We start from the raw sequence: 27,110 nt of genomic DNA on the forward strand, positions 1-27,110 counted from the left end.
CTTTGGCTGGTGTTGAGTCTTTTTTTTTTTTTTAAAGATTTTATTTATTTATTTGACAGAGAGAGATCACAAGTAGGCAGAGAGGCAGACAGAGAGAGGAGGAAGCAGGCTCCCTGCGGAGCAGAGAGCCCGATGCGGGGCTTGATCCCAGGACCCTGAGATCATGACCTGAGCCGAAGGCAGCGGCTTAATCCACTGAGCCACCCAGGCGCCCCTGGTGTTGAGTCTTAATGCAGCATTATGGGAAACAGCAAAACCCTAGGACACATTGGGAAGGAATTTGATTCTTCCTTAGATTGATGGCACATAAGTAGCAGAAAGAAAAAGGCATTGTACCTTTGGCAAGTAAAGGTATACATTTTCCATGTTCTTTATTGTACTAGAGAAATTATTGGTGGAAAGACATTTATGCTCTATGAGGACAGTAACTTTTATACAGATCACATTATATGCTTTGAATGCTACCGGGGGACATTCTCAAGGAAAATGGCTTAACTACCATAACTTCCACTTGACTTTAGAATCAAAATATGCTCATTTTTTCTGTACTATTGCCTGCCTTGGAAGTTTTAGAGGAAAGTAATATAAAAATCTTTATAATAGGGGCGCCTGGGTGGCTCAGTGGGTTAAAGCCTCTGCCTTCGGCTCAGGTCATGATCCCAGAGTCATGGGATCATGACCTGACATCGGGCTCTCTGCTCCGCAGGGAGCCTGCTTCCTCCTCTCTCTCTGCCTAGTTGTGATTTCTGTCAAATAAATAAAAATATTTAAAAAAATCTTTATAATAGTTTCCTAATTATCTCTTACTCAATTGGATTTTATTTTCATTTGTTACATATTTGTTGGGTTCTTTCCTTTGGGCAACAAACTTCATCAGTTTTAGGGATAAAAGATAAGATCCACTCCCTATCTTCAAGGAATGAAGTCTAATAATAGGTAATTACAATACAGCATTATGGAAAGTATGTATTTAGAGTGGGGAGTTGTTGGGAAAGGTGGTATGGCTTGAGGTATCCACAGCTTAGCAGGACCTTGGTATGATCAGTGGGTTTCAACATCTGATCTTCTAGGCTTGAAATTGGTTTATCAGATCTGGAAGTGACTGGACTCCAGGTGCTGAGTCACACTCAATCTGCTAAGGAATTGCTTTCTAAAAATCATATACTAATGTGTTAATTTATGAAAAAGGTAATGATGAAGGAGGTAGAATACTTAAGCTTGCTGATCATCACTTTCTCTGTATTGAGCAAATTACAGTGAAAGCCAGAGCAAAATTATGAGAAGAATGTTTGGTAAATATGGAATGGAATCAAGAGAAATGAGTTTGGTGCCTTAAAAGGCTAATGTTTCAGGCCTGATGCATCTCTTTTCACTTGAGTCATATTACATTCTTCATGGGTTGGATTGTGCTAAAAATACACTGTCATTAGTCTTTCTCCTCTTTAAAGAGTTTTTTTTGCTTACAAATGTCTTTGATGTAGAAATTGTTTCATTAATGGTAAGACTGTCAATTCAGTGTCATCCTTGGAAAGTATTTTGCTATTTTTTCATTTGCTGAGCCATCATGCTTATTTTACAGATTTACTTCCAGATGATTTATTTTACTGTGGTAAAATATATGCAACAAAATTTATCATTTTAACCATTTATAGGTGTATAGTTCAGTGGCATTAAGTATATTCACACTGTTGATGCAAACATCCATCCATCTTTACCATCCATCTACAAACCTTTTTCATTTTTCCCCACTGAAACTGTAACCATTAAACACTAATTCTCCATTTCCTCTTCCTGCCAGCTCCTGGAAACCTAACTACTCTAGGTACCTCATATAAGTGGGATCATACAGTATTTGTCCTTTTGTGACTGGCTTAGCTCACATAGACTTAATGTCAAAGTTCATCCAATGTGGTAGCATGTGTCAGACATTTTTAAAAGTGGAATAATATCCTATTGTTTGTATATACCACATTTTATTTATCCATTCATCTGTTAATGGACATGGTTGTTTCTATCTTCTAACTATTGTGAATAATGCTTCTATCAACATGGGTTGCACAAATACCTTTTGAAATTCCTGCTTTCAAAATTTCTTTTCAGTATATACCCAGAATTGGAATTGCTGGATCATATGGTAATTATTTAATTTTTGAGGAATTGCCATGCCCAGATGATCTTATTTTTCAAGTACGTGGGGGTCTATGTGTATTTTTGACAGGGGGGAGAGAGGGTGAATCCTTTTGTTGCTCCCATATAATCCCTATGACTGCTAAGTACCGTATCAGAAACATATGACTTGATTATTCATAGGAGGGACAAATTTCTGAAAGCAGATTCACTGTATCAGGTTTCCCGTAGTAGGCGGTATACTGCTATTTTCTCAGCAATGCTAGTTATGTCATCTGCCTTCTCTGTTCCTATTTAAAAACTTTTAACATGATGATGAAATTTTCTTTTTAAAGACTTTATTTGATAGGGATAGTGAGTGAGCACAAGCAGGGGATTGGGAGAAGGAGAAGAGGGAACCTGAAGCAGGGCTCGATCCCAAGACCCTGGGATCATGACCTGAGCTGAAGGCATACACTTAACTGATGGAGCCACCCAGGCGTCCCTTATCTTCTTGATAATGCACTCAACACACAGTTTCTGCAAAATCTGGATATTTTAAGAAATGTCAATAGAAATTTTATAACTACAAAATTGGAACGTCAGAATATAAAATTCCTGTCATATTTTATATTTTAAAGTTTATTCTACAGTGTTAATGATATAATTTCTTTACTATAGTTCTTATAATTGAGAATTTATTTTTATCAATGTAATTATACAGTTAGGCTTGGCCTATCTGCTAAACTTAGAATCATATAGAACTTTAGTACTATGGGTTGACTCACTTCCATAATCATTGATTGATTATCAAAGGCTTGTATGAGTCAAGAAATGGAATAAATTATAAAGCTGAACATAGAATGCAAATATATTTCTACTAAACCATGTTTTAATTATGAAATATCTGACATTATGAAAAAGTGTCAAGAATACTATAATCAACTTATTGTGAACTCAACACTCATTTAAGAGAAATATTATCTAATATAGCTAAAGCCTTCCAGGTACTATAAAACTAAGATACTCAGTATTCTGAATTGAGTTTCTAATTCTCATGTGTTCATCTGAAGCAAAATGAAAATTTTAAGCCCCATTTAACAAACTACCTGCTGAAAAATTTTTAGGGAGCAAAATAATTAGGGAGTAAAAAACCCAAGATATTTCATAACTCTTCTTTTTGACATTAGGCAAAATAAGGGAGAGTTTATCTTTGCTATTCTCTTACCTACCTTCCTTCCCTGCTACTCCAAACTTCCTTTTAGATTATTTTACTTGGGCCTGTCTTCCCAGGACTGAACCTATTTATATTTCCTATATCCACATGTAATATGCATGTAATAGTTTTGAAAATTACTCTGTCTTGTTAGAAGCACTATGAAACTGCATCAGTCTTCTTTAGGATTAACATGAGCGCATTTTGGAGTCATATTTACTGGAGACATATTAATAAAGGAGATATAATATAGGAGAAATATATTGCATGACAATTAAGTTTCGACTTGACTAGATAATATGAATCAATAGGCTAATGTCTACCAAGATGGGGTTCCACAGGAAAAAGAAATCTTAGACTTGATTTAATCTATTAAGTATATGAAAGGAGAGCCATCATTTAAAGGCACTACATGTTGAAGAGTTGAGGTTTTAGTGACTGTAACATGAATCAGTGATATGTGGCTGTCAAAATAGCTAAAATGAGGGGCGCCTGGGTGGCTCAGTGGGTTAAAGCCTCTGCCTTCGGCTCGGGTCATGATCTCGGGGTCCTGGGATCGAGCCCCACGTCGGGCTCTCTGCTCAGCAGGGAGCCTGCTTCCTCCTCTCTCTCTCTGCCTACTTGTGATCTCTGTCTGTCAAATAAATAAATAAAATCTTTAAAAAAAAATAGCTAAAATGAGACTATATTTAATAAAAAACAAAACCCAAACAAAAAAAACCAGGATCCAGAACAAGGTACCATTGTAATGACATCACATCTTTTCACCTCTTATAGTCAGCTCTAGTACTATATAATAATAAACTGCAACTCAGAGCAGAATTACCAAGACAGTAGGAGAAATCTGAAACTGTATCACATGGAAAACAGTGAAGACCCTGGTAATGTTTATTCAGTGCTACTGATAACAGTTTAAAAGTTAAAGAGTTACATAGAATAAGGATAAGATTTTGGCTCAATGTAAAATAAACTATAAATTCCCTTACAAAAGTGCAGCCTTCTAAGTTTAAGTCCTCCTTTATTAGCATTAACATAGAATTGAATGGAGGCATGATGGTTAATGAAAATTCAAGGTAAGGTAAGGGGTTGAAATTATATATCCTCTAAGGTCTTTTCCAACTCTTAGCATCATATAACTCCATAAGGCCAATCCATACAGATATTTAGTTAAGGAAATATTGTTATGCCTCTTAGGATCTTTATAGTTTAATAGATCATAGTGCCATAAACAGAAAATATAGTTCTATGCTTAAGAAAAAGAGGCAGGGGGTAGCTCAAAAAGGAAGCCAACTTGGAAATTATCACTGGGAACTTGGACTTCCAATGCCAAATCTGGAGAACAAATTGAACAAATTAGTAATGACAATGAACTGTAAACCAAAAAATATCTGTAAGTCCAAAATAATATAATGATTGAATAAATAAATGTAGAAGGAATAGGGAAGTAGAAAACCACCATCAACTCCACAGTAATAATTGTTGCTGGGGAAATTCACCAATGAATCCTAAAATTAGTGGTAGTTCTGAACTCATGTATATTTAGAAACTGCCACTGTTTCCTGATTTGAAATTAGGAACAATTACAGCACAATAATTAGTTTTGTTCCAAATAATAGTCATAGTCATTATAGATTTTGTTTTTAAAAAAAAGTTTTTTTTTTACATAAAACGATACAAACTTATGAAACTGGTAAGTTACCATATTTAACACAACCATTCATCCTGGTGTTAAGACCAAAAAGCATATCCCAAATTTGACCACTTCTCACCACTTCATCAGCCATTTTCCTAGTATGACCTAGCTCTTGTATGTAGTAGTTTTCCAACTATTCCTCCTGCTTCCTATTGCTTTACACTTTATTCTCAACATTAGCCAGTAACCCTTAAAAAAAAAAAAAAAAAGATCCCTTTAGTCTATGTAAAACTATCCAATGGCTTCATCAAGCTTAGAAGAAAATTTGCTTATTATCTTGGCCAACAGAGCCCTATATGATCTGACTCCTTTCTATTTCTCTGAGCTCATTTGTTACCACTCTTTGTCTTCTTGCTTATCACACCTTTCTCATCCAAAAATCACCTTAGGAACATTAGGAAAGGCTTTCTGAGGTAGGCTCTCCTGACTTTCACCTGCTTAATATTTTTCCATGGCATTTATCACTACACGAAATAGTATGTTTTGACTCATTTATTATCTGTTCTCCAATTTGAATGTAAGCTTGTAAGGGAAAAGATTTTGTCTGTCTTGCTCGCAAACCATAGCAACAATACCTACACGAGACTGGGCCCTTAAATATCTATTGAATAAGTATTTTTAAAACTTTGAAGGGTGGGTGATAAGTGGGGAAAAAAGCAGAAGGCCTGCATTAACAGAAGTAGATTTCTATCTCTGAAGTCTGCGCAAAAATGTAAGCCTTTAAAATGAAGAAAAGCAAAGGAACATTTTTAACTACCTTCATTTTACAAATTAGTTGCTTAAAAAACCTTGAAAAATAAATGTGACATTGCTGACTGAATTTGGAGATTATCTGCAATAATCTTACACGAAAAAAAAGTTTTATTCAAGTCTAGAGTACTGGTTTAAAAATACACGGGAAGAGACAAACATACAAAAGCATTATCACACAACTGATTTCTAAACTCAGTACTTCTGAAATACAAAACAATGATCATTACCCCCCAAAAGTCAGTTTATTGAAACAAATTGATTTTTCAGTTGGTCTATAACTCTTTTCACTCAGTTTTGTTTACAAATATTACCAGACTTTTCAGTTTCATCCCATATCAGAACTTTGTTCTTGACATATGTCCTTCTCATAGTAGTATAAGTTATTTCTTGTAATTAATGTCAGCTATTGGAAACTTCTCTAAGCCACAAGAATTCAATGTGGTTTCTGCTCTGGAAACAGTAACCACTCTGGGTTAATCTACACTAAGATTCATGTATCGAAAGGCAAAACATTAATGGGCAAAATATGGGGGCTGTGAGCAGGGGGTATAAGAAAAGAAATTTTTTTTTTTTTTTTTTTTCTGCAATCCCGCTAAAGAAGACTCCATTATTTACTTTGGTACTACTGCTAGAGAAGCAGTTTCTGCCAGACCACAGGTCGGCTAAATAGCTGTCCATTTTGTTTCCTCTTCTAAACAACAGCAGTCTTTAACAATCAGATTGATCAACCAAATAATCAGAGAGCTTTAACTTATCATATATTTTAACTGTGTGAAATAAATTATTTTCTTCACTGGATTAGCAGCCTTGTGTCTGGAAAGGCATCAAAATCCACTCCGCTCCAAAATGAGAAGGCTGACTCAGAGGCTGTTTGTAAGATGCCTGGCTGTCTTCTATCACCAGTCATGAAGGTGGACCTTCACAGTAACTTAATAAATGTAAAAATGACCTCATCCTTCAATACAGTGTTGAGCCAGCAAAACCAAAAAAGTACAATCATAAAATAGGGATTGGCTTGTATAAAACAAGAGGGAAATATCCTCTTATGTAGCACAAGAGGAATATATATGGTAATAAAAATGATCTGTAATAAACTTGTAAAGAGATGATTCTGGTTTACATGTATGTCTGCTTAAACTGACTGAATGATTGGAAATTTTCTTCTCCTAACATAATGCCCACTCATTATAAGCTAAGGTGGTCATAGTATCTTATAAATCTCTTCTTTCCTTGAATTTACCTACTATACCCTCACTTAACAGCCATTTAACTTATAAGCTGGGCCTGCCCAGCCTGCCTGTAAAGCCTCTCTTTAGAAAGATACCACATGCATTAAACAGAGGCATCTTCTAGTAAATATCTGCCCTTCAAAACAGCACATGAAGAACCAGCAACTGGCCCTCCAATGTAAATACTTCTCATCTCACATTATCATGGAAACAGTGCAGTTTCCTAACCACTCCTTCCTTACAGAAAACTCAGTAGCTGTAAATATTTTTGTTCCATTCCAAAACATTTCAATACTTATTAATTCCAAAGATCCGAACACCATGAAGCTGTGGCATTTTAGGAATTAGCACAGTCAGGAGAGAAGCTGTGTTTAGGATGAAGTGAGTTGGATCATACTTCGTATAGAAACTTGCCAGAAAATATCTGCAGAAATAAAAATTAAAAACATATGTAACATGTAAAATTGGTAAAAAATTTAAAGGTAAAAATGGTCACTGAAACAATAAATACCTTTGGGGCCTAAATTAATTTGGGATTTAAAAATTGATTTAACGGACCCATATGCGCACATTTTACATTTCTGCCATTATGTTAAATGCATTTGAAAGAATGTGTTTGCAGGGCGCCTAGTAGCACAGTTGGTTGAGCGTCCGACATTCACTTTTGGCTCAGGTCATGATCTCGGTATTGTGAGATCAAGCCCTGCAATAGGCTCCGTGCTCAGCATGGAGTCCGCTTGGGATTCTCTCCCCCTCTGCCTCTCCTGCTCACGCTATTCCTCTCTCTCCCTCTCCCCCTCTCTAAAATAAATAAATAAATCTTAAAGAAACAATGTGTTTGCTACTTAGTATCCTTTAAAGTATAAGTCAATTTCAGGTACAGCTTTGTATTTATGTGTATGTTTCTGAAGAGAAGATCCAGATCCAAAGCATCTATCATATTTTCAAAGGTTTTGTGACATACCAAAAGATTAAAAACTACTGCTATAAAGTTGTAAAAATGGGGTATTAGTACAGTTCACTATCTTGAATCGCCCTTTTGATGTTCTCATTTCCATATTGTAGCTGTATAGGTCAACAACCAATTTAACTGGAAAACTGATAGACACTGTTGTAAAATTCCAACTGCTTTGTCAAACTGGACATATGTACCTATTCAAAGACGTTCAGCATCTGAGAATTTGTTTTAACAAGACTAAGCTACCTTTAGGGCCATAAACCATCAAGTGAGAATTGTCTAGTTTTACCCAAGGGTACATCAGAGTGCAGACACATCACCTGGCCACTGAGAGTATCCTCCTATAGATAAGATGTAAAGACTAAAATATCATACTTTACTTGATCATAACTAAGAAGTTATTCTGATACGGCTGTTCATCTAATTAGTACTATTAGAGTATATAGGAAAGTATCCTAGTAGCCTTTCCTCTAAATACTGTCATTAAATTCTAATAAGGGGAAAAAAACATCTTGTATAATATGGTTAGAAAAGAACAGCTATTTTCAGGTAGAACTAAAAACATTACAGAGAGCTGTATATATCATTTTCAGAATCATTTAAATTGAGGAATTCTGTAATTTTCCACCTATTTCACAAACTATAATCAGAAAATACTTCTGGAGAATAAACCATACTCTTCAACCTTGAGTCTAAACCCTTTCTTCCACATTTCATATACCTGAAGACTGTTTTTATACTTCCTTCACTGAACAAAATAGCATACCACTTGCATTTAGTAAGCATATCTGATTTCCTACAATCATTATGGGTTTAATGTATAACCTGATATGTTGGAAACAGTATATCTTCTTGGAATGGTTTCTCATACTGTCCCCCCTTATGTCTTTTAATAAAGACTAACTTTGTGTGTAAATGATAGGAAAATTACTTGGTTCTTATAAAAACCTAGACAACCCTCCAAGGGGATGCAAAACCAAGGTGGGAATTACTTAAGTGCAAGATGCCCGACTTCCATTTGCCAATTTCCAGTTGCCAAAGGGTATACTGGAAAGAGACCTATATTGAAGTTTAGGATTTTATCTGGGCTCTGGACTCTAGTTGTAAGACTGAAATAAGGTAACGCATTTGAGCCTATTTCTTTATCTAGAAATCTGGGATAACACTGCATGCCCCACCTACCTGACAAATGATGATCAAAAAGAAAATATGAAAGCACTCTGAAAAGTATCAATTTATATAGATGGCTTTAATGTTGTTTCTTCAGTTATATAAGGAATTTAATCACAGAATATTTGAAATCATACCTGTGGGTCAAAAATACATTTTTAGAAATATGGATGTTGTACACAGGTACATCTTAGTTGACTATTTTGTGATAGCTCTTACTGAAAATTCAGTATAAATGTCAGGTTTTTTACATTAATTATAATGCAATCCTCAACATGTTATAGAAGAGGAAACTGAGGCTTTCAAAGAAAGAGCCAAAAGTCATGCAGCTAGTAAGCAGTAGAGCTAAAATCCAAATTTAGGACTGTTGGTGTAACTATTATTCCTGTTACTGCACTTATCTTTATTATATCATATAAATCATTTATCTTTTGATGTTAATTTTATAGGGGGCTGGAACAAAAATTTTAAAAATTTCCTCAAAGTGCTATCAATGTAAGAAAAAAGAAATCTATCATTTTATGATCCATTTATTCTTTTCATTCGAAAAAGCCTTCCTTTTTCTGCTCATCTATCTAAAATCCTAGTTTAAGGAATCCTAAAGCCTCCAAAAAATCTTTCCAGTTATGCCAGACTGCACTGATTTTATCATGGATGCATTACTATATATATAAACTATGAGGTACCCAGTGTTTGACTAAAATATATGTAAAATGTCCATTATACATATGCAACTACACTGAGTGTGGGATTCAAAGCAATCTATGCACTTGCAAATTCTTTGCACAAACCAATCATTTACAATCACAGATAATACAAAGTGGCATAAATAAGGGATATGTAATAACTACTAAAGGAGCTCAAAACAGACCATTATTACTTAAGGATGGGTGCTAAGGAAAAGACCTTACTGAGGAGGTAGGATCTAAATCTTGAAAGAATGACACATTAAGAAAGGAGAAGGTATCTGGGGTAGGAGAAATGATTTGAACAAAGGCACAGAAACAGGACTACATATGAAGTATTCAAGAAATGCTGTTTAGAAAAGCTTGACCAGATGGGAGGTGGGTGGGGGTAGAATATTCACACAGAGGAAAATGAGGTAGGAACCACTCTGTGAAGGACTCTGAATATCAGGTAAAAGGAGGTAACTTAAGGTTAAATGCTTTACAGGTAGATATTATCTCATTTATTTCTTATGGCATCAAACTGAGCTATGTACTAGTGGTTAGAATTTCATTTATGAACAAACCAAGCAGGGTGAGTGAGAAACACAGGATTCGACCGAGATCTGTTCTACGAAGAAGGCCTAACTTCTCTTGTCTATAAACTATACAGCAGTCTCTCCCAAGGAGTTTGAACATCTAAATTGGGGGTGGGGCCGGGGGGGAGGTGGTCAATGAAATTCATCTGAAATCATGCAAATCCTTGTTTAGGGAGATAACTAATAGTGGAATACGGAATAAGATGATATATTTAGCTTTCTTGTAAGCTACTTAAGGCTATGAGCTAGAATATATTTGACCTGTATAACCCACAATGTCTAAACATACTAATAGGCACATTATGTTGTCTCTATGTATTACTGACTGAAGTAAAAATGGTTCATTACCAGCTGTTAAAAATTTTGCCTGTTTTTTTTTTGCTCTGTTGTAGCTATTTATTGGTAGATGTTTCAACAAATATTGTTTCTAATTGAAATCCAACCTACTAAAAGGACAGCTCCCTCTTACCCAAACTTCTTCATACCTAAGAAATTTCCACCACTTACAGAATTATTGGAGAAATTGTGAAAAACTTCCGTGAAGATGTAAACTGTACTCCATAGTCCAGTTGTTCCCAATGAGTTAGTAGCCTTGCTTTACCCTGGTCAGGAGTTTCAAAAGGCGTTCCTTTTACTGCATGCAAAAATACATACATCCCCTGGAAAACAAGCAAGGGGATATATTATCAATATCAAATATAAAATTAGTACTTGTCAGTAAGCATTAAGATAGTTCCAGAGGGTTTATGATAGTATGGGTGATTCAACTTAACAGCTCAAATTTTAAGCTTTTATAATATTTGTGAAAGGCTGTGACCAGTTTCTTCAAAGCAAAATAAAACTTCCAGAGGCATATGAATATTATTTGGTGAAAACCAGTAAAAGAGCAATTGAAAGTAACCTGTTTTCATCTTCTATGAAACTGAAAATACACAAACACACAAAATTAGGATAACTTTACATGATTACATCTAAGTTTTCTAATACCTTTCCTATTGGGAAACAGGATTATCTTTCTTTTTTTTGTTGTTTTTAAGATTTTATTTATTTGAGAGACAGAGCCAGAGAGCACAAGCAGGGAGAGTGGCAGAGAAGGCAGCAGCTTAACTAACTGAGACACCCAGGCTCAGGAAACAGGAGTATCTTATCCTTGATGTATAGGAATGTTTAGGGTCATATTAATAAATCTGATGATACTTACAAAATTATGAAAACATACAAATTCATAAATAATAAAATTTCCGCATTGGGGAGAATGGTTTTGAAAATATTAAGACTGTCTTTGTTTCAATGGTTCTTTTCTAACACAACAAAGATGGCTATATAGTAGATATAATGTTCAACTCAATTTGGTTTTAAAATCACCACTGTACCCCAATAGTGTTTTTTTTGAAGTTAATTTTTAAAAAGATTTATTTATTGATTTAAGGGGTGGGGCAGAAGGAGAGGGAGAAAAGCCAGATGTGGGGCTCGATCTCAGGACCCCAAAATCATGACCTGAGCCAAAATCAAGAGTCAGATGCTTAATCAACTAAGCCATATAGATGGCCCTGAAGTTAGCTTTTTTGAAAGTAAAAAACATTACTGGGGCGCCTGGGTGGCTCAGTGGGTTAAAGCCTCTGCCTTCAGCTCAGGTCATGATCCCAGGGTCCTAGTATCAAGCCCCACATCGGGCTCTCTGCTCAGCAGGGACCTGCTTTCTCTCTCTGCCTGCCTCTCTGCCTACTTGTGACCTCTATCAAATAAATAAATCTTTAAAAAAAAAAAATTACTAAAATTTACCATTCTGTCTGGGGATATGTTTGAATATCTAATTTTGTCATTAAGAAAAAAAACAATATATGCTAGATTTTGTATCCTTGATATTATGATTCTATTTAGATCATTGGTAGTACTTCATTGCAGGATGGATCACTGAAGCACCAGTGACAGAATATTCTTGCCTAAATATTATCATCAATTTTCGTCTAAGAAGTCAAAATGAGGTGTCCTTTTTGCTTCTTCAACTTTTAATAAATATATGGAAAAAAAAAAGAAAAATTAGTGGTTTGAAATTTTATATTATTAACTAGGCTAAGAGAGCCATTCTTTTCAAAGCTGAGTCTACTTTCTAGTTATTCCATGAGGCATTTCAAAAGTTGTTTAGCTACAATAACACCTAAGCTATACAGAAACACACTGTTGTTCAATTGGATTTTACTCAAAAAGCATTTAATAAGTGGCTTATATGTACAGGACACATGACATGTATGCATATGTGAAACTGAGTAAGAAATGTCCACAGCCTTGAAAAAAATGCAATCTTCCAAGAGATGGTAAGAAAAAGACATGCATAAGCAACTAGAATGTAGGGTACAGTCAGAGGTACAAAGGTACAGTCAGAGTATATAGCCATGCAGAAGAGGGAAAGGTTCTTTGCTGCTGAGGCAAGAGCTTTGATGCTACCTGGTCAACTCTCTCATTCTTGAAGGTTCAGCTCAAGCGACAACTGCTTAGTGAAGCCTCCCTCATTAGTAGTAGCGTATGTGCTTGTATAGAATTTTATTAAAAATACTTTTATTTCTAGCACAATATATTTTGTTAGAATTGTTTACATGTTTGTTTTCCCATTAGCCTGAACACCTCAGGAACAAAGGTTGGTATACAGCGAATACTAGATATTAAGCCGAGATGACACTAAGCTAAGGAATGTTTATTCTGTAAGCACGAGGAAACCATTCTCACATGGGCTTTACAAGAGACAATTAAACAGAAATTGCATGCTTTTAAATTCTGAGGAGTATAGCACCCAAAAAGTTAAGAATCTCTACTCTAACCCATGCATGTATTAGAACCATCAAAGAGAAAAACAATCCTCTTATTATTTCCTTCAAAATTACATGTATCACTAGTGTTTAGAATATTCAAACAGAATATCTTATATATCCGTTTCAGTTAAAAAGAATAAAATCTTATCTGACCATACATCTTCTATTCCATTATTTTTAATAGTAAAATTGAGTGATGGAAGATTTATACCCAAATCAAAAAAACTGGGGAAGAAAGTATGTAGCTCATGATCAGCCGTTAGTATTTACTGGCTCAAAATGCAGAACATTCTCATTCATTTAAAAAGCTAGGCTGAGAATTCTGTGAAATATTAATACCTCTAAAAGTGAACTACAGCACTGTAAAAATGAATCAAAACAATCACTGTTGGCTTCTACTGTATGGTTCAGAAGGTTAAAGGCAGTATTTTTTCTAACCACGGATAACAAGTTGGTCTATTTTCCCATTTAAACGGGCTCAGGACTATTTAATATTTTATTGGCTTAATGTACTCTGTTTTCAAAGGAAACTTAAATCTGGAGTCATGTTAACTGCTACATCAATGGCTGGTAGGTTTTTAGTGTGGTGAACTAATAAGTCAAAAGTTTTCTTTCCAGCAAGTTGTCAATTACCTATGCTTTGTTCAGAGCCATATACTGTGTTTCAAAATCTCAGTCAACCAACTTGAAAACATCTGGGCAAGGGGAGAGGGTGACTTCTAAAGTATATTTAATACATGTGCCATTGGAGAATGGAAAATTATACGAGAACACAGACTAATTCAGCAAGCAGTTACATAGGTCTTTAGAGATATAGGAAATAAGGAGACATATTCCTAATTATAAAACTATGATAAATACACTTAAAAGAATGCAGCATGGGAGTTTTGTAGCTTCCTGGAGAAGGAGACATTTGAGTAGTTTTCCTGGACAAGCAGGAATCTGCTCAGCAGAGGGTGGAGGGAGGGTATTAAAATAGTGGGAAAAGAGCCTAAGCCAAAATAAAAAGGTGATAAGATAATTTTCATTATTGTTAGAGTAATAATCAGTTTGGAGATGCACAGAGATAAGGTTGAGTCCTTTTCTTGACTCTGTACTGTTATCAACTGGTCTTGTATGCCACATAAGGAACTTGTTATTTTACTATGAATATAATAAGGATTCAGAGAAGGACTCAGAGCATGACTTAAGCAGATATGTATTTTAAAGTAACTCTCTGCCAAGTTGGAATAGAGGACGGTAGAGGAATATCAAGGAAACCATTTAATCTACTGGAGTAATCCACCTGAGAAAAAAATAAGGGCACAAATTATAGCAATGCCAGTGGGGATCAAATTGAGACAGTAAAGCAGTAAAACAGGGCTCTGACTAAATGGATATGGAATGCAGAGGAAAAGGAGTTAATCTAAAATAGAGTGACCATGTATCTTAGATAGCATGAATGGTCCTGATTTACACCTATTTTCTTGCAATAGTTTTTACTAGAGCTCTCTTTTCTCTCAAAATAGTCTCAATTTGGATAATTCTTTACAGGAATCACTTTACCTTTGACATTCAGCTACCTGGCTTGACCTACTGGACAGACAGTGGTGCCTTTAGATTAGATCAGGAACAAAGCCAGAGGAACAGGTTGTGAGTGGTAAGGGAGAGATCAGGAATGAGTTCAATTTATAACTGTTTGGCTTAAGGTACAAGGTGATCTGGCAATATAGATGAAGTAATCTTGATGGAATACACAGAATAAAAAGAGATGAAGAACTGAACCTTGGGGACAGAAATATTTAGGACAGGAAAACAGAAGGAAGAATTTACAAGAAAGAGAAAAGGGAAAATTAGAAATATATCTAGGAAAAAGCGATCCCATGAAAGCCAAAGAAAAGGAATTCTAGTAAAACAGATATAACCCCTGTCAAATATTTCAGAGAAGTTACTACTTAAAAATAGTCCTACCAAAGTCCATCACATAAAATGAACTAAATGGACATTTATTTATTTTTATCACCACATTATCCTTGTTCTCCTCCAATCAAATTCAAATACTCTTCAGAAGATAGGAACTAAATAATATTAATTAAAAAAAAACTATTTCTCCTATATTTTCCTGCCTTAATATTCCATGTTCTTTATTTTCTGGATATCTTTAAAAATATAATTAATCTGGAGTCAATTATAAGTCTCAACTAATGGATTTCTCCTCTTTCATTCTGTCTTCTTAGACTGTTAAAGATAAGAGAGATCACTATCAGGTTTTTTTTTTTTTTTTCTTTTAAACAATTTCCAGGGCTGCATAATCTGGTCAGTAGAATCAACTGAACCTTCGTGGGATACTGTGCAGAGCTCTCCTATAATACAGAAGAACCACAGTCAACATGAAAAAGCTAAGGCACTATAAGATCCTCAATCACATAAGATATACCTAAGCTCAAAATTTCTATACTGAAGGAGGGTATATGTATACAGTTTAGAAAGGACTGAAGTTTAACAAGGATTGAAATCAAAGATGGCTATTAGTCTCCCATTTATGGGTTTAATCAAAACCCATAATTACTCCTGAAGCATTCTTATTAGTCAATATATTATAGCAGCCTGAATTAGTCTTGTAATTTTTGCTAAAATGACCTATTTTCTAGATTCCATAAAACCATAAGGAGGAAGAAAAGGTCTTACTTAAAAAAAGGGCCCAATATTTAAATATAAAGTATTATAGAAAAAAATATAATCCTATTCCAGGTTAGAATTCTTCAAAATTGTCACATATATTAAAAAAAAAAAATCACTGAACTGTACACTTCTAAGTCAGCAAATTTTATATTATATAATATATAATTATGAATTAAATCTCAATAAAACTATTAAACCAAGTCATGTGTTTTTCTTCTTTATAGCATAAAGCCTTAAACTTTGAAAAAAATTGTTTAAATACACATAACATAAAACGTACCATCGAAATCACTTCTAAGTGTACAGTTCAGTGGTATTAAGTGCATTCACACTGTTATGCAACCGTCATGACCATCCACCGCTAGAACTCTTTTCATCTTACAAAATTGAAACTGTACCCATTAAATAGCAACTCCCTTTTTCTACTTCCCTCAGTCCCTGACAATACTAAACCTTAGGTTTTTAAGTGCTTTGTATAAAGTGAAATTCTTACCAGATTATGTATAACATTTGTCAAGGTCCAAGCAACAGGAACACTGAAGAAGGGAATACTGAGTAGGACAATATGAAGCAAGCCGACTCCTAATGCGTATGTCAGCCACATACCCCGGCTGTTCATTACACGGGTATTTGGATTCACCTCACTGTGGGCAACTCCAACATTCATGTTTGCTCTGTAGGAAAGCAATGAAATGTTTCAACAATGATATAAATGGAAACATAAACAGTCTTCATTCTGGCATGATAAAGTCGGTGTCACTGGGATCATTTTTCTCTAGTTGTTCTGTAACAGAACACACACACCCACCAAAACATACTACTTGCAGATGCTAATGAAGGCAGCAAATAATTCTTAACATCTGACTTCAGGATGAGACAAACAAGACTTATTTTTATGGATCTTATTGAAAAAATAAATTAAAATCCCTTTCCTAAAGCTTATCTTCTAGCATGTTGGAAAACTCAAACTGAAAGAGAAAACCTATACTTTATTATATCATGAAACCAAAGTGAAAGCTCAGGAGAAAACTGTACGAACAGAAAAAACTAACATAAAAAAACAAAGCTGCTGCATTATTTGCAATACCCAAGATACGGAAGCAACCCAAGTGTTCATCCCCACGTGAATGAAGAAAGATGTGTGTATGCAAATATATGTATAATAGAGCATTATTTAGCCATAAAAAGGAATGAAAACTTGTCATTTGCAACAAAATGGATGGACCTAGAGGATATAAGGCCAAGTGAGGTAAGTTGTAGAAAGACAAATACCATATATTTCACTTATATATGGAATTTAAGAATCAAAACAAACAAAAAGACCAAAAAACCACTCTTAAATACAGAGAACAAACTGGGGGTGGTTGCCAGACGGGAGGCTGGTGAGAGGGGATGGGTGAAATAAATAACGGGGATTAAGACTACAGGTATCTTGATGAGCACTGAGAAATGTATGGAATTGTTAAATCATTGTATCGCACACCTGATACTATATATAGTATAGTATATAACAGTTTGCTAATTATAAGTGAATTAAAGACCAAAAAAGGCAAAGTGGATCCAGCCAGTCATATTCTGAGTGGCCAGACTCTCGTATCTAAGGTAACGATGTTTCCAAAGAGCGGTCAGGTTCAAATCACTGCTTTCTAAACACTGTCCCTGGGAGAACTCACGGTGCTGGGAAACCGACATGGTCAAGGGCTAAGGTTTGGTTCTCAGTCTCATGATACAGGGAAGTCAAAACAATGAGTCTTTCCTCCTTTAACTCTTCAACTCCCCTAAAATTTTAGTTCTTTGATTTTTCTAAGTTTCTCCTTTTACTGCATTCGACATGACACCACAGGAAGACGGGGTATTAGTTCCCAGGGACTGTAATGCCGACGCCTCCTCGGTTCTCAGCCTCCCTCGAAGGAAACACAGCGGCCCTGAAGAACGGCCACCGTCCCCGGGGACGCCCGCCAGGCTGCAGGGCGGGAGGCGACAGCGCGCCCGGAACAGGTCAGAGCAGCCCGAGTCTCCCGCAGAGCTGGCACCGAAAGGGGAATTTCTCACAAGCCACCCAACAAGTGTTTCCGGAACGAAAGGCCGCACTCGCTCTGCAGAAGCCCACGGACCCGCGTCACGGCGCCGCCACGCCGGGGGCTCGGGGTGCCGCGCGTCCGTGCTTCTGCGGATCTAAAGGCGCGTTTCACGGCGTCCACCGTCTTCCCACGCCGCAGGCTGTGCTCGGAGGAGCCACAGCACACTCCGCCCACCTCCCGCGGTTGGAAAGAAAGAACTAAAGCTCCAAAGAGGCTGAACGCTTTCGTCCGAGCTGGGAGGCGAAGCGGGGTGCGCCCCACCCCAGGGCAGAGCCTTCCCGGGCGCCCGCCGCGCTCCTTCAGGGCTTCCGACTGTGCGGAGCCGCTCGGTTCTGCCCACGCCGGAGTCTCGAGGGCGGCGACGGCCCTCCTGGGGACTCCCTCGCCAGCCGGAAAGCCGCGGCAGCGCCCACCGACGGCCGGAGCGCTCGGGCCGCGGGGGCTCCGCTAACGCCGCGGCGGCGCCCCACGCACGCTTCCCCGACTCGCCCCTTCCTTCTCCGAGCCGCACCCCCCCACCCCCACACGACCGGCGAGCGACGAGGACTTGCGGACAAGCCTCGGAGGCCGCTTGGTCCGCACCCGCCGACCCGGAGCCGCCGACGCAGCTGCGGTCCACCGTCCGCCCTCCAGCCTCCCCTGCCCAACAGCGTCTTACCGCCGTCGCCAGCACCGCCCCCACGGCCGCTCGTGCCCACTCACCCGCCGCCTCACTCCCGGCGGCCCGCTCGGAACCAGTCAGCTCCGCGGCGACGGCGTCTCCTCAGGCCCGCGCGCCCGCGATGGGCTCGGAGCGGCGCCGCGCAGCACGGCTTGCGGAAGCTTCCGGAGCGGAACGCGCCGCCAGAGGATTGGCTGCGGGCAGCGTCCATCCCACGCCGCCTGGGCGGGGCGGGGCGGGACTAAGTGCTGCGCGCCCAGGACCCGCCCCGCCGCGCACGCTCGGGGGCGAGTCCCGGGGCGGGGAGGTTGGTCCTGAGAGCTCCGCGAGACGCCGGCCGGTCCGCCAGTGGGTGGCCATCGCCCCCTCGCGCGAGCGAGAAGGTAGTGTTGTGCGCCTGACGGGTTCATCGTGCTCTTGTCCGTCCCCAGAGCCCCTTCCCCTCAGCTCGCCGGCTTGGGCGTGAGGGCACCTCCGGCAGCCCTGCGCCGCCCGCGCGCTCTGCCCCCAGCGGAAGGGGCGGGAAGCGGGCGCAGCCGGGCTGGGGCGCGCGCGTGGAGCGCGGCCTTTAAGCGGGGCTCGGCCGGTGTCTGTCCGCTTCGGCGCTTCCGACTGAACGCCGCGGGGCTTTGCTGCAGCCGGTGGCCCGGGGCCTTCTGGGGGCGGGATTTCGGGTTTGCGCCGGCGGGCACGGTGACTGCGGACGGCCGCAGCTCGGAGCGGGCTGCGCGCGGTGCTCTGTGGCGGCGCCCACGGGACGCCAGCGGACTCTCGCTTGACCGTGATTTCGCGGTGTCGTGGGTGTGTCGTGGGTGCGGCCGCGCGGCGGGGAGGGCGCCCGGTGACGCGCCGAGGCGGCGGGAGCTGCAGAGTCCACTTACCTGAGAATGGAGAGAAGGCCAGGCCGTTCGGATTTCCCTCGGAAACCGAGGCCTGTCGCCGTGGCGGTTCACGACGCCGATCGGTCTTGCGGAGCGACCGTGCGGTGACGCCTCAGAATTCGCGTCCGAAGCTCGACCCGGCCTGCGCGCCCCGAATTGCCGCTGGCTGCGGAGTCGGCCGGGTTCGGGCTGCGTTCGCTGTCTTTAAAGTAAGTGGTTTCCTGCTGCTTGCCTCCGCCGCACTCTCGGCTTCTTTTCTAGGCGCCCCGCGGTCCTTCACCGACTTTGCGGGACGGTCGCTTCCAGGCGTGTTCGGTCCCTCCAGCGGGTGTGGACGGAGACGGACTCCCGAAGCGCGCCGCTCCGTGCTTGTGACGTAAGCCGCTCCCTCTCACGGCCCAAGGGCCCCTCGGTGCGCCGCAGGTAGAGCCCTTGCTGGTTCCCCAGGTTCGCCGGGCTCTGAGTCTGCAGAGTCTCTGTCCCCAGAGAACTCGGAGCCGGCGGAAGAGCCATGACGAGTGTCGGCTTGGAACTAAGGAAATCCTGCTGCGGGGAGGACCCGGGAAGGAACGCCTCCTCTCTCGGGGCGGGCCGGCTCAAGTTGGAGCGGTTGGGGAGGGTTTCCGTGAGCAGATGATCCCGAGCCAAGTCCGAAGGGGACTCAGAAGCCCTCGGTGGAGAGCGAGCCTCGCGAGCTAAGAACAAGCGAGCGCCACTGCGTGTAGTGTGACGGGTTTCCTGTGCTTTGGGGGACCAGTGGCATGAGATCAGAAAGGGACAGGTCCAGGTGTTAAGGAATTTGCACTTCAGCTGATGAGCGGTGGAACTCCACAAAGCTTTACGTAGGCGAGCAGCGCCGTGAGATTCAAGTGTGCAAAGAGCCCGATCATTGGTTGAGATTTCCCGCAAACTATCAGTTCGGTGGTTATGCCCTACTTCGGGAGAAATGTTCAGGGGCTGAGCAGAGGTTATAGGTGTAGAGAGGAGAGGACTAGTTTGAGAAATATTTAAGTAGTAGATAGGATTGTGTGGCAGGATGGAGAAAGTGTGGAGGATTTCTAGGATGACTTCAGGATTCTGATTCTGGCCTGTGAGACTGGCCGAGCATGGCTTGAGAGTCAAACGTGTCAAGATAAGCACGTGTGCATCTGTCACAGACTAGTTTTGTGATCTTCGAGCTTACAAGACTTAAATTTCATTTGTGATAGAGGAATGATAGGGTAGTTGTGGAGATTAAAATGGGATTTTATATGTATATATATGTAAAGTTGCTTATGGTAGCTGTTACTTTTATTATCAAACAAATAGAAGAACAACAACAGTTAAATAGAGAAAGATCTGAGATTAGTTTGGAGCATGTTGAAGTGTGAGTTTCCTCCAAGTTATCCAAATGATGATATTTAGAAGGTTCTTGGAAAGGATGTCCAGAAAAAAGTCTGGTTAGGAAATACAGGTGAGACAGGAGATGACATGGAAGCCAGTTAAAATAGAGTTTATAAAGGGAAGGAATTAAGGCAGTGGTGACTTGCTAGGAAGGAGGACACTCTTCCTAATGTTTACATTGAAATGCTGATAAAATTTTTTTTGTGTGACCCTTGATTAGTATTCTTCAAGTGATTACTGTGAGTGAAGTACTCTGATTATTCTGTGTTGCATCTAGAAATACATAATATATAATTGCCTGTGTTCAGAAGTTGTACCAGTCAGGACAGTGGTGTGATAAACATTCGACAAGTAACGCGAACCAAGTTCTTTAGGAATGTAGGGGGAGGAAAGGATCATTCCTGATTGGGTGGTCAGAAAGGACCATGTTACAAGTAGCTGTGGAACTGAGTCTAAGTTGATAGATAGGATTGCACTAGGAGGAAGTAGAGATACAAGTAGGATGTAGGGATTGCTGACAAAGGAAGATTGAGGTTTTTGATCTTATTAAGAATAGTGTGTATTGGGGCGCCTGGGTGGCTCCGTGGGTTAAGCCTCTGCCTTCAGCTCAGGTCATGATCTCAGGGTCCTGGGATCAAGCCCCACATCTGGCTCTCTGCTCGGCGGGGAGCCTGCTTCCCCCTCTCTTCCTCTCTTCTGCCTGCCTCTCTGCCTACTTGTGATCTCTCTCTCTGTCGAATAAATAAATAAAATCTTTAAAAAAAAAAAAAAGAATAGTGGGTTTATTAAGGGAAATAGCAAAGTGAAGTAGAGGGTGGGGGAGGGGAGCAGGAAGATAAATTCTGTTTTATAAATAATTATCTTGAGGTAGCCTTGACACTGATTGTTAGAAATGCCTATTTTAATATGGAAAGACAGAGATCTCTGTTGGGGATATAGTTTTAGAAGTTAGTTTGGCTTCATAGAGAAAGAAGATAATCACTGGGGTAATAGGATTGAGGGAATAATTTTTTGTTTGTTTTTGCATTGAAGGTCAAGATGCCTAAGGGCAGACTGATTTAAGAAATTAGGTGGAGGTTCTTAGGAGAAGAGACAGAGACCTGGGAGTTAGGGAAGAACGGTGTGGACAGAGGTGTAAACATTTTAAGAAACCAGAGGACCCAGTAGGGTGGAGGAGGTAAGATGTGTGTGAAGATAGACTTCACATTATGGTCTGCCTTGACGTCAGTATTGGGATAGAATTAGGGTCTTGGGGGAAAAATAGATTTTGAAAGAGAGATTGTAGAGAATGAGGCAAAAATGCTGAGGTTAATAAGGAGCTTGCTCAGAAAGAGTAAAAGTTGAGGTAATGCTAAATTTGTACCCAAAGTTTGATCAGTGTTTTCTTAGATCCTTGGCATTTTCAAACTAAGGTAGAAGACCTCTTCAACTCACCTCATCTGATTGTAGGCCATGTAACCTTTGTGGGAGTGGGGATTAGAGGGGGGTAGGAAACCTATTCTCAAGAGTTTAATTGAACTCAGTGTTGCCCATGTTCCCCAGGCTCTTTAACATGTGTATGCCAGACACTGTAAAAGTTATATTCATGATCTTATTTACTACTCACCCCAACTGTATGATATTATCTCCATTTTTATAGATTAGATGATTGAGTTTTAGACTTTAATTATTAGCGTTATGTAACTATTAGCATAAGAGCTAGCATATAATGCAAGTGATTTGTTAACCACTTTGTTAACCACTGCTCTGTACAGCACTGTTGAATAGAACTATAATGTATACCACATATATATAATTTTAGATTTTCTCATAGTCACATTCAAACAAGTAAAAAAACCTAGTTAATAATATATTGAGGTAAGCTAATATATTCAGAAAATCATTTCATTTTGTAGTCAGTGTAAGAAATTAGTAAAAGTTTATATATATATATTTTTTCATAGTAAGTTTGAAACCCAGAGTGTATTAGAACATCTTAATTTGGAGTTGCCACATTTCAAGTGCTCAGCAGTCACATTTGTCTAGTGGCTACCATGTTGGACAATGCAGCTTGGACCTTTAGCTTGTTTGCAGTCTGAACCTGGGGTAGCATGCAGAGGGTGCCTTTTGCTTGTGATAGCACTCATTGTGTGAGTAGTAGAACGGTAAAGCAACCTACCTGTCCACCTTTTTCCTAACTGGAAAAGCCTCCCACACTTGAGACCCACAAAAAGCCATGGAAAGGTAGTTGTTTACAGCTACTCTCCCTTAAACTGCACCCTAAACTAAATCAAATATATAACTTAATTAGAAGTTAATTGCTAGTTGGGGCACCTGGATGGCTCAGTGGGTTAAACCTCTGCCTTCAGCTCAGGTCATGATCTTAGGGTCCTGGGATCGAGCGCTGCATCGGGCTCTCTGCTCAGTGGGGAGCCTGCTTCCTCTCTCTCTCTCTCTCTGCCTGCCTCTCCGCCTACTTGAGATCTCTGTCTGTCAAATAAATAAATAATATCTTTAAAAAAAAAAAAGTTAATTGCTAGTATTATAAACTTCCAACATTTCTTTCCATAACAATCTCGGATCACAATACTGTACATTTTATATAGCCTTATCATTTACAGAACATTTTATCTTATTTTTAGATTATTTTTTAATCTTTTTTTTTTTCCTTAAAAGATTTCACTTACTTATTTGATGTAGAGAGAGAGAGGGAGAGTAAGCACACAAGCAGGGGGAGTAGCAGGGAGAGGGAGGAATAGGCTTCCCACTAAGCAGAGAGCCGGATGTGGGGCTTGATTCCAGGACCCTGGAATCATGACCTGAGCCAAAGGCAGACGCTTAACCAACTGAGCCACCCAGGCACCCCTAAGAATACTTTATATGTGTTTGCTTATTAGATCCTCACAACAAACCTACAAAGCCCTATCTCCACTTATGAAGGTAATGAACTGATTTTTCAGAGGGAGGGATTTGCTTCAGTTTACATGTTTTGTTTGTTTTTAAGGATTTTATTTATTTATTTGACAGACAGAGATCACAAGTAGGCAGAGAGGCAGGCAGAGAGAGAGAAGAGGAAGCAGGCTCCTTGCTGAGCAGAGAGCCTGATGTGGGGCTCGATCCCCGGACCCCAAGATCATGATCCGAGCCAAAGGCAGAGGCCTAACCCACTGAGCCACCCAGGCGCCACCAGTTTACATGTATTAAAGGTGAACCTCTAAACCTGTTTTTTAAGACTCCACTGTGGTATGTTTTTCTACTGTGCTGATCAGGTTTGCCTTGTACAAAGCAAAATACATTTATTAACTGTCACCAGTTAATATCATTCTGAACTCAGTGTGTTGATCTCTTCCCCGAAATACATCCCTTAAATTCCTCTGTAATTATTAGAGTGGCTGTACTCCCATTTCTTATCTATTTTTTACATGATTCTGCTCTTCTATGTTTTAATTTCCCTGAGAAAGAATCCTAAAGGGATATCTTTTTATTTTGTTTATCTTTGGCATTGCTGCTTTGTTCAGATTTAGATTCCATAAGATCAAATCATGTGAGCATGTGAGTCATGGTAAATTAAAGAAGTACCTAGGGTTCCCCTTTTCCCCATTTTTTTGTCTTGAATCTACAGAGGAATTTCATGTCGTCAACCTAGTGTTTTTATTTTTCTGAAATCTTTTCTGAAATTAAGAATTCAGGCAAAAGTAAACACTGCTCCCTGCATGTTTACATGTAGGATTTCATATGAGGTTCCCCCCCCCTTTGGTTCTTTGTTTGAAAGGATTTTAGACAAAGGATAACCCCCCCCCCCCATTAAAACAGTGGCAGAGAGATTTGGGGAGGTACGTTTGGAATGCATGTAAAGGACTTTGAATGCCAGCACAGAGATTTGAACTTTATCTTGGGGAGCCACATGATTGGAATGATGTTTTAGACACAGTAGTATAGAAGATAGAGCCATCTGATGTGTCTGATATCTGACTAGTTTAGATTAACAGTAATGCTAGGTTGTCAGTACCCTAATGCCAATAAAACTTAATATTTGAAAAAGACATTGTAATTCATCAAAACATATAGATGACTAATGATTTTTGAGATTGCCATTAAGGCTTAAGACTAACATTATCCACATCCCAAGGGGACAGTACCACCTGGTCATTCCTACCCTGGTAGATCATATATTACACTCATTATAGCACAATTTTTCTTATTGTTCTTTAATTACTACCGTAGTATGGATTTACCACTAACCTCTCTGTGCCCCAGTCTTATAAAATGGAGGTGATAATGCCACCTATTTTTAAAAATAGTGTAATAAATAAAGTATTTAATACCGTGTGGGCTTACAATAGAGCCTGGCATAGTGGGAAGTTTAGTAAATGTGAACTGCGATTAATTATTGTTGTTGCTATCAGATCTGTTAGTTAGAAATGTTCAACAATTTTTATGTTTACAACTTACTTGCATTTTATCTTTAGCTACTCTACTAAAAGCTAGAATGAAACAGTTGCCTGCAGCAACAGTGCGCCTCCTTTCAAGTTCTCAAATAATCACTTCAGTGCTCAGTGTGGTAAAAGAGCTCATTGAAAACTCCTTGGATGCAGGTGCCACAAGCATAGATGTTAAACTGGTGAGTGTCCCCGAGAAACCAAATGCTTTAAAGAAAAGGGCTGGGCAGAGGATTTCTCCTTACAGCGATTACCTTTCTTTTCTTTTTTTGTACTAATAAATTATTTTGAGGATGTTGCATTTTTTTGTCTTGTTTAAGAGGAAATTCTTAAAAATGAATTTTAATTTAAATCAATACAGCAATAACACTAAAGTAAATTCTGAAAGAAAATTTATTCTTTAGGACTCCATCACCTAAAATGTGAATCTAATTTGTCCATATTTTCTATTAATTATTGTTGGTTATTCATATTTATTCATTTTATACTCATCTGCATTTTATTCTTTCCACCTAATCTGATTTCAAAACTAAAGCCCTTGTGTCATAGTTTTCATATTAAAAGATCTTAAATGCTATATATTGAATTGTTTAAGTTAATATGACTTATGACACTTTTTATGGTGTGTTACAATTAGTTGGCATATCTAATCTCCATTATTATAAACTAGTTTGTAGAGGTGAGGTCTATATTTTTTTCATTTTTGTGTCCTCCATACGTGGCCAGTGCGTGGAAAGTAAATGGTGAATAAATTGTTTGAGTAAATAGAGGAATACATTTTTTTGTGATCTTCTAATTATCTTATATGTACATTTAGTATCACAACATTAGAAATAATAGCAATAAAAATATTTGTAGTAAAGAGACTTACTTTTTCTATATATAGACACAGAGATAGCTTATATATAGAATGCATGTATATGGATGTATATGTAGTTGCAGTTGCTCCTTATAAAAACCCTGGGATTTATCTACTACTATACTTTTTTTTTTTTTTTTTTTAACAATAATGAAGGTTCTGGGAATTTGCCCAAAGTCCTATAATTGATAAGTAGTGAATCCGAGATTTCAGTGCAGATCTTTGTGTTTCTAAAACTCACTCAAGATCTTTGCTCTGTGCTAGTGGTTCTAATAATATTTGGGTACAGCAGAATACTTTAGAGAGTTTATTAAAACAGTTACTGGGTTCTAGAATTTCAGATTTTAGGTAGGCCCAAGAATTTACATTTGCAACAAGTTTTTGTTGATGCTGAGAACTGCTACTCTATACCATACCAAACCTGTATTTGTTGTGAATAATATACATTTGGCCCTTGAACAGCACAGGTTTGAACTGCATGAATTTTTGACTTGGATTTTTTTTTTTTTTTTTTGATCAGTATAGTACTGTAAATGTATTTTCTATTCCTTAGGATTTTCTTAATAACATTTCCTTTTTTAAAATTACTTTATTGTAAGAATATATATAACATACAAAATATGTGTTATTTGACTTTTGGTGTTATTGGTAAGGCTTCTAGTCAATAGTAGGCTATAAAGAAGAGGCTTGGAAGATGTTGGACTAAGAGAATCCTAAGCTCACCTCATCCCAGAGATACAACTAGATAACACTCACATCAGTGTAAATAACCCAGAAAAGACCTGAAGTCTGACAGAATGAACTCCATAACTAAAGGTAGAAAAGAGGCCACATCGAAGAGAGGAAGAAGGGCAGAGATGCAATGGGGAGTGAAACAGACCATGATGTTCCATGGAAGGGTGAAAGCAGCAGGCATGCAAAGGGGAGAGAAGCTTTGTCACACTAGGGAACCTGCACGGGGAAGATGAAT

General features: G+C 39.0%; 2 protein-coding genes across 12 annotated transcripts in view; one reads left to right on the forward strand and one right to left on the reverse strand.

Annotated features, from left to right (window-relative positions):
- Positions 1 to 5,134: 5,134 nt before the first annotated feature.
- Positions 5,135 to 19,621, reverse strand: ORMDL1 (ORMDL sphingolipid biosynthesis regulator 1). 3 transcript variants are annotated; one of them, XR_006820275.1, is made up of 5 exons: positions 19,481 to 19,621; positions 16,351 to 16,531; positions 10,897 to 11,048; positions 9,138 to 9,262; positions 7,292 to 7,421 (listed from the first exon to the last, which is right to left on the reverse strand). XR_006820275.1 is itself a non-coding variant. In XM_046018891.1 (4 exons), exons 2-4 carry the CDS (start codon positions 16,522 to 16,524, stop codon positions 7,286 to 7,288), a joined length of 462 nt encoding a protein of 153 aa, XP_045874847.1. In that variant the 5' UTR covers positions 16,525 to 16,531; positions 19,481 to 19,621; the 3' UTR covers positions 5,135 to 7,285. The 3 variants fall into 3 exon arrangements, 2 of the variants coding, with proteins under 2 accessions (XP_045874847.1, XP_045874849.1); XM_046018891.1 differs by lacking the exon at positions 9,138 to 9,262 and having other exon boundaries at positions 5,135 to 7,421; XM_046018893.1 differs by lacking the exons at positions 9,138 to 9,262; positions 19,481 to 19,621 and adding an exon at positions 18,641 to 18,756 and having other exon boundaries at positions 5,135 to 7,421.
- Positions 18,857 to 27,110, forward strand: part of PMS1 (PMS1 homolog 1, mismatch repair system component) — an 86,521-nt gene continuing 78,267 nt past the window's right edge. The window contains exons 1-3 of one of the 9 annotated variants that reach the window (XM_046018888.1): positions 18,866 to 18,982; positions 21,896 to 22,040; positions 25,312 to 25,463. In XM_046018888.1, the coding sequence (XP_045874844.1) occupies positions 25,332 to 25,463 (132 nt within the window). In that variant the 5' untranslated portion in view covers positions 18,866 to 18,982; positions 21,896 to 22,040; positions 25,312 to 25,331. Of the gene's footprint in view, positions 18,983 to 19,553; positions 19,690 to 19,739; positions 19,857 to 21,895; positions 22,041 to 23,890; positions 24,049 to 25,311; positions 25,464 to 27,110 lie in introns of those variants that run through there. The other 8 variants (XM_046018887.1, XM_046018883.1, XM_046018881.1 and 5 more) reach the window with 8 other exon arrangements.

The sequence above is a fragment of the Meles meles genome, chromosome 9 (genome assembly GCF_922984935.1).
Source record: "Meles meles chromosome 9, mMelMel3.1 paternal haplotype, whole genome shotgun sequence".
Lineage (NCBI taxonomy): Eukaryota > Metazoa > Chordata > Mammalia > Carnivora > Mustelidae > Meles > Meles meles.